This window comes from Haliaeetus leucocephalus, unplaced genomic scaffold, assembly GCF_000737465.1.
Source record: "Haliaeetus leucocephalus isolate CR32 unplaced genomic scaffold, Haliaeetus_leucocephalus-4.0 Scaffold92, whole genome shotgun sequence".
Lineage (NCBI taxonomy): Eukaryota > Metazoa > Chordata > Aves > Accipitriformes > Accipitridae > Haliaeetus > Haliaeetus leucocephalus.
In genome coordinates this window covers 9,483,743-9,491,019 of record NW_010972528.1, presented here as the reverse complement: position 1 = coordinate 9,491,019, position 7,277 = coordinate 9,483,743, and the positions used below count along the sequence as shown (strand labels likewise).

At 40.6% G+C, this 7,277-nt stretch overlaps 1 protein-coding gene across 3 annotated transcripts; it reads left to right on the top strand.

The window, feature by feature from the left end:
- Positions 1-91: 91 nt before the first annotated feature.
- Positions 92-2,827, top strand: LOC104842602 (cytochrome b-c1 complex subunit Rieske, mitochondrial). Of its 3 annotated transcripts, none has more exons than XR_775485.1 (2): positions 92-845; positions 2,027-2,095. XR_775485.1 is itself a non-coding variant. In XM_010585067.1 (2 exons), the coding sequence occupies exons 1-2, from the start codon at positions 556-558 to the stop codon at positions 2,635-2,637; spliced, it is 639 nt and encodes a 212-aa protein (XP_010583369.1). In that variant the 5' UTR covers positions 98-555; the 3' UTR covers positions 2,638-2,827. The 3 variants fall into 3 exon arrangements, 1 of the variants encoding a protein (XP_010583369.1); XM_010585067.1 differs by having other exon boundaries at positions 98-583; positions 2,027-2,827; XR_775486.1 differs by lacking the exon at positions 2,027-2,095 and having other exon boundaries at positions 544-583; positions 739-1,525.
- The last annotated feature ends 4,450 nt before the right edge of the window (positions 2,828-7,277 follow it).

Below are 7,277 nucleotides of genomic sequence, written 5' to 3'. Positions count from 1 at the left end.
GGGGGCTTAGGCGGCAGGCGCCGGGGCACCGCACGACGGCGGGCGGCGAGCCGAGGGTGGTGCTGCCGCCTCCGCCAGCGCTTCCCGGTCACTGCTCTGCCTGTGCCCGGCGGGGAGAACGGGACTCGCCGCAGCGGCTGGAAGCGGGGCGGGGGTGGCGGTGTCCTCCGCGCTGGAGGTCTGGCCTGGCAGGCTGGGGGAAAGCGGACTCGTTAGTCGAGAGGTTCTGGGTTTTGCTTCTCTTCTTTTTAATATTTGATTCCAAGTCGTCACGAGTATGGTAGCACACGTTCATGACTATAGAGTTAAGGGCATTTGAAAGGCTGCTTCCTTTTGATGACTCGGGTGGATATTTATTTTGCAGTTGGGAAGATGCAGGAAAACTCCGTTTAGTGCAGTAAGGTATTTAACCGAGGGGCATCAAAGCAGACACGTGCAGTGAGAACACACGGTGTGCTTTATACTGTTGCAGAAAAGCAGCTCTAACAGTGAATTTGCGATGCCAAAACCATAGCTGTTTTCCTTCTTGGAATTCCTGTATTTCCTCCCCAGTTCATGCAGTGCTCAGAAGAGCGTCAGCCAGGTAAAGGTACTCCCAAGTCATCCTTGCAGAACCTGACTTCCAGCCAAAGGGCAGTGCTTCTCCATGAAAGGGACAGATTTGCATTTCATGGAGAACTGCTGTCCTGCTCTGCTGATGCTGGGTATGCAGCAACAGTTTGCTGCATGCTGTTACAGAGGATATTCATATAAGTCTTGGAGGTGGCAGTGCCTTGTGGAAGATGATCTGTAGTGTTTAGAACTACATACTTCCCCTGGTCCTCAACTGTGAAGGATACGTTCAGGTGAAAATTCTACAAATCTGTAACTAATATAGCTGTCATTTAGTCTTAATTAACATCAAGCACGTTTTTCACTGAATCTAAGGAATTTTTAGAAGTTAGTTGTATTGCGCGTTGCTAAACATAAAATATTTTTAGCGTTGATACTGAGATAAATTAGTATGGTTTACTCTCTCAATTTTGAATTTCAGTTTAATTTCTCTGCAGTTAAAATCCTACAGCAAATACCTTCTCTATGCTGAGTTACTTGTAAATAAAGGCAAATATTTTCCCTTTTATATTGCATATAAATCCCTGAGAGTTATTTTAAGTACTTGAGAGAATGGTTTTTATGAACCTTTGGTAACTTTGCACCAACTGCTAGACTAAATAGTTCTTTTCACATGAACAGAGGTTGCATTTTGGCGAGTAATATGTTCTGTCTTTGGCGTGTTCTTTTCTTTGGCTTATAGATTTTCACTGAGGGAAGCAGCTTTCTTTTGCTGGAAAAACTAATGGAAGGCCTCGTAGCCGTCACAGCTTGTTAGTTTAGCACACATGGGACTCCCACTTGAGAGGCTTGGGAATTGGATAGTTATCCAATCCTTCTGTGAAGTGAGCCTGGCAAATAGGGGACTGCACGTTTAAAAATTATTTACTGGTACAGTTAGCTTTGACAACAGTTGACTCTAAAGGGGGATGCCTAATACTTAACCACACACTTAAGATTATTAAAGGCATAGAACTTAGGTCAAAGAAAAGCACAAAAGTGTTAAGCCATAGATGTGCAAACTTTACTAAATCAATTTTTTTCAGGGAAACATTTGAATGGAAAACAGGTTTGTCTTGTCTTAGCTAGTCATGGTATCCTGCAGGAGTTTTGCCTTGAAGTCTTCTGAAAAAAACAGTTCACTTTAAACCCAGAACTTCTTGCAGATTCTTCTGCAGCCTTATCAGGCTTTGTGTAATTTTCAAAGAATAGGTAAAATAGTTTCACTAATCACCTGCTTATCTACTAAAAATACCTTCTGAAAACCATTTTCCTACAGCTTAAAATTGAAAGATCTAATTAGTGGAATCCTACCTAGACTTTGGAATAACTTTTACCCATTACTCCAAAAATGCAATTTAAAAAGTACAACTTAAAATACATCATAATGTTTTTTACTTGAAAGTGTTGTCATTTCATATCCTTTTTCTTGCAGCACCTGCCAGTGTTCGTTGGGTCCATAATGATGTCGTGGTACCTGACTTCTCTGCCTATCGTCGTCAAGACGTGCTAGATGCCACCACATCTTCTCAAAGCAGCAGTGAAGCTAGAAAAGGGTTTTCCTACCTGGTGACTGCAACAACATGTGTAGCAACTGCATATGCTGCTAAAAATGTTGTCACCCAGTTTATTTCCAGCCTGAGTGCCTCTGCTGATGTGCTAGCGTTGTCAAAGATTGAGATCAAGTTATCTGACATTCCAGAAGGCAAAAACATGGCTTTCAAGTGGAGAGGGAAGCCCCTTTTTGTGCGTCACAGAACCCAAGCAGAGATTAATCAGGAAGCTGAAGTTGATTTGTCTAAACTGAGGGATCCGCAGCATGACTTAGACAGAGTAAAGAAACCAGAATGGGTCATATTAGTAGGTGTCTGCACTCATCTTGGCTGTGTACCCATTGCTAACTCTGGAGATTTTGGCGGTTATTACTGCCCTTGCCATGGGTCCCATTATGATGCCTCTGGCAGAATCAGGAAAGGTCCTGCTCCCTATAACCTTGAGGTTCCAACTTACCAGTTTCTTGGTGATGATGTAGTGGTTGTTGGCTGAATAACGAGGTGATTGCTCACTTTCATGTTCCTGTGAATGTACACTCAAAAGGGTTAACAGATTCTGGAATACCGTAAAACCAGATGATCCTAAAAACATATTAGCTGTGTAGATTCTCAACCAGAAGTATGTTCGAATACTTCCCTGTGTTCAATTTTAATAAAAACTTGGAGTAAGCACTTGTTCCTGACTTGTGTATGGACTTCCAGTGTGTCTAGTCAGAGAGATACTACAGCAGACCCAGAATATGTTTATGGAGCCCTCCTGAAGGGCTGCAGATTCAAGATAGACACTGAACCACAAAGCCATTGTTTCCTTCATATCACATGTTTTCATTATTTTTATTTTTTTGTTGTTTTTACTGCGTTATGGGAAGGAACATCTAAAAAAGATCTTGCTGTGAACTTCTAACAGTGTTTGGAGTAAGTTTCAATATAGAATCCTATGAGATGTAATCCTTCTCCTTTCAATGTATTTTTTTTGTTTGTTTTCAAAGGAATTGAAGGAAAAAGTAAATAAAAACCTACCTAGAAAGAAAATTCTTTTATGTTGTTCAGAGGCAGCTTATAATTGTTTAACTAGAATGATAGCAATGTAATTTTATTATGATGTGGACAAAAATAAGCATGTTGTGTTAGAATTATAAAATTATTTTTTTACTTGCAGATAAGGCTTGATCTTATGCATATCTAAACATCAGATCAGGTGCTTAGGACACTGGAAAATTTGACACTTTTCCAAAAGAAGTAAGTTGAGAGGGAAGTAGAATTGGAAATCCCAAGTTTTACAGAAGGTGAAAAATAAATCATATGAACAACTCAGTCTGGACTAATCTCCAATGTTGAACATGGCAAAAGGTTGAGATGCCATCAGAGGTATTTTAAGACTCATTGATTTGTGTGAAAATTATCATTTCATATTGCTGTCGTGGTTTAACCCCAGCCAGCAACTAAGCACCATGCAGCTGCTCACTCACTCCCCCCCATCCAGTGGGATGGGGGAGAAAATTGGGGAAAAAGAAGTAAAACTCATGGGTTGAGATAAGAACGGTTTAATAGAACAGAAAAGAAGAAACTAATAAAATGACAACAGTAGTAATAAAAGGATTGGAATGTACAAATGATGCGCAGGGCAATTGCTCACCACCTGCCAACCGACACCCAGCCAGTCCCTGAGCGGCGATTCCCCGCCCCCACTTCCCAGTTCCTATACTAAATGGGACATCCCATGGTATGGAATACACCGTTGGCCAGTTTGGGTCAGGTGCCCTGGTTGTGTCCTGTGCCAGCTTCTTGTGCCCTGGCTGGAAAAATCCTTGACTATAGTCTAAACACTACTGAGCAACAACTGAAAACATCAGTGTTATCAACATTCTTCACATACTGAACTCAAAACATAGCACTGTACCAGCTACTAGGAAGACAGTTAACTATATCCCAGCTGAAACCAGGACAATTGCCTACAGGCTAAGCCCACTAAAGGCCAAAATTTTGGCACCCCTCTTACCTTGACGCTGACTCTGAAGGCATGGAGAAACAAATGCAGCCTGAAATAGATCTTTTAAATAGCCTTGATCCTGCCAGTACAAAACAAAGCTAGCAATTAATTGCCTACAGTATATCAGGAGAAATAATGTTTGCTGTGACCAGAACAAGCAAAAAACCCAAAATGACACCAAACTATCTTGTATTTCCTGTTTGCTTCCCATTTTTTACTGCTGTTCTGTGCATGCTTCTGTTTTGCACTGCATCGATGTGCTCCCTCCTGTTGCAAAATAGAAAATACAATCCTCAGAATTCCCTGGGTCTGGAATGTTTAGCCTCACATATATCTCTAAAGCTGTGATGACAGTTGGGTTAAAGCTGAAGTTTTAAATAATCAGAATATTGATGCATTTGGCTCACCTGTTCTCAGACAATTTAGTGAAAAGATGACCATAGATAACTATTACAGAAATTCATAGGTATGCATTTTACACCATTTCATAAATTTGAGCTTTACACCTTATTACTATGTCCACAAAAACATTCTCAAGAACTTTTTTTGGTATAATGAATCATGCTAAACCAATACTGATGTTCCCAAAGTTGTATCTAAATAATTGGTATTCATGTATGTGCCTTGTATTATAGGGTTGATATTTCCTCAGATTTTCTATTTCAAGGAAAAAAGCTTAGTAACTCCTAAAGTAACATTAGAGCATTGTTTATCTGCTCACAAGTGGCTACTCTCACCTCATCCTAAAAATGTTTTTTTAGCCCACAGGTACATTATTTAGGCCTAATCTTTGTTTACATAATCACCAAGTAACTGTGGTACCAGTAAACTTGCCCCCTGTAAAGCAAGGAATGGCCAGGGCTGTTTCTGAGTTGGCAAGTGAACACAGTGAAAGCTATAGAGTAGTTATGTCGCAGCTGGGCTTAAAGGGTCATGCATAAAATTACTTGCACAGAATAAGCTGTTACTTAAATTAATCAAACTGACTGGACCAAATCTTGCCAATTACAGCTAATGCAGCACCATGACATTGAACATGTTTGAGAACAAACTGGCAGCTTTTACTGTGAACATGAGATGCCAGCAATACCCTTATTCACCAGACTGATGACATAACAGTTGAAGCTGAAGTATTGCTTATATTATAAGCTTATAATATAAGCTTATTGCTTAGTGCAGATCTGATAGTCTCCATCCTCTCTTCAGTTCAAGACTTTGTTCTCTTTGTAGTGACAAAAAGATCATTCCTAATGGGCCAAGCGTGCCCTAGAAAAGAATCAGGATTAACTAGAATTTGAGAATTAAAGAGTTAATAGCCTCAAATCTCCAAACCCACTCAGTTTGGTATTGGAAGTATGGTTGCAAATTAAAAACCGTGAAATTTCATCTGAACACGTTAAAATACTTTTTTACTGTTAAGGTTGTGAAACACCGGAATAAGTTGCCTGGAGAGGTTGGGGAGTATCCATGGAGATACTCAAATCCAACTGGACAGAGTCCTGAGCAAACTGCTTGTGTGAGGGAGTTGGACTAGATCATCTCAAGAGGTCCCTTCCAACCTCAGCGATGCTGTGATTTGCAAGGAATAATGTCTAATTATTGTATAGTCTTCTCTGGGATCAGAAACTCCAGAAGGCCCAAACTCCTTGAGGGGGAAGCATGACTCAAGCAAGGGTAAAACTCCACATAGTTACGTGCTGATTGCCAGTAATGAGCTCATAATTACCCTGTGGGCTAAGACATCCTTGGAAGGAGGTCTCGCTACTGCTACTAATTACAAACATTACCACCATACAAATGGGTAATGTTACCCTTTTCATGGCTAGTGTACCCCGTGGGGCTGGAAGTACAAGTGTTCAAGTACACAGAAAAACACTTTATTAAATTCTGAAGATTCATTGTATTAATAAGAAGCAGTGGCTTGCTGGGCTTTACTACGTCTCTGTACTTCCACTTTGACTCCCTCCACTTCACTAATGGCCTTAACGGGGCTCTGTTCCTAACATCAGATCCTTTTCACTTAAACCGTTTGCCAGCGAAAACAAAAATCAAACTCGGGAGATTTCACCTAGCTAATAGGGCACCTTTCCCCTTCCAGAAATGTATGAAGCCCCACTTCTCTCTTCACATCTGGGGTTTCCTCATATTTGTGTAAGACAATTCTGTGCTCTGTACCATTTTCTTTTTGAGCAGCAGTATGAAGTCACACTTTCCCCTGTGCCTCATACCGTCAGCCATATGATCAGTCTGCTTCAGCCAGCCTGGCCAGCAACATTCGCTGCTGTTGACTTGACATGGTGGCAGGAGCTAAAAGCAAGGACAGTCTGATGCTGGTACAGGTTTGCCAGGTTGATCAGTGTTAAGGCCTGATGTTTTTCAGCAGCAAAGTTGTAAAGCACAAGCCTATGCCAGAGAGAAGAGCTGCACTGACTGCCTTTCAATTGTGTGCCTCTTAGGAAGGAGCAGCCACATGTCTGTTTCTTCTCATCTAGCTACTTTTTCTCCTTTAGAACAGAACAGTCTTTATGAAGTTGCTGACCAGAGTTCATGTTTATTTAATAAAAAAAGTTCTTCAGATAAGGGGAATAAAGATACTAAAACCAAAACATAATTTTTAATATTTGACATTTCAAAAGCTTTGTCTTTCCTTATCTTTAGAAGAGGGACAATATTTGTAATTAGTGCAGAGACTCTAAACAGAAAATCAGAATATTAAGTCATTTTCATGGCTAAATAACACATGGGGTTTTTAACCCTTCTGATTTGTTAGGACAGTTTCCCACACTGTACAGTCATTAACGTATGTTCTTGCAAACCAAATGAGGCAGCATTCTCAAAGGCCATGCTGCACAGCAGCACAGTTATCAAGGACACTCTTGCCACTGACCACCAAAAAAATCTACATGAAGGAGAAATTCCTAAGCAGTTAAGGTATAGCTAAGGAACACAGTAGTCAGTTCCCCAGTTAAAGGAGCATTCAGCATCCAAGCAATACATTTCTTATCAGTAGAAGTGACAAGTGACAGAATAATAATGACCCTTCTCCAGCCCTGAAAAAGGAAAAAGTAAATAATTTATAGAGGAAGGAGAGAGTTTAAAACTACTGGTGTCCTCCATGGATAAGATTTTCTCAGCTAACTACA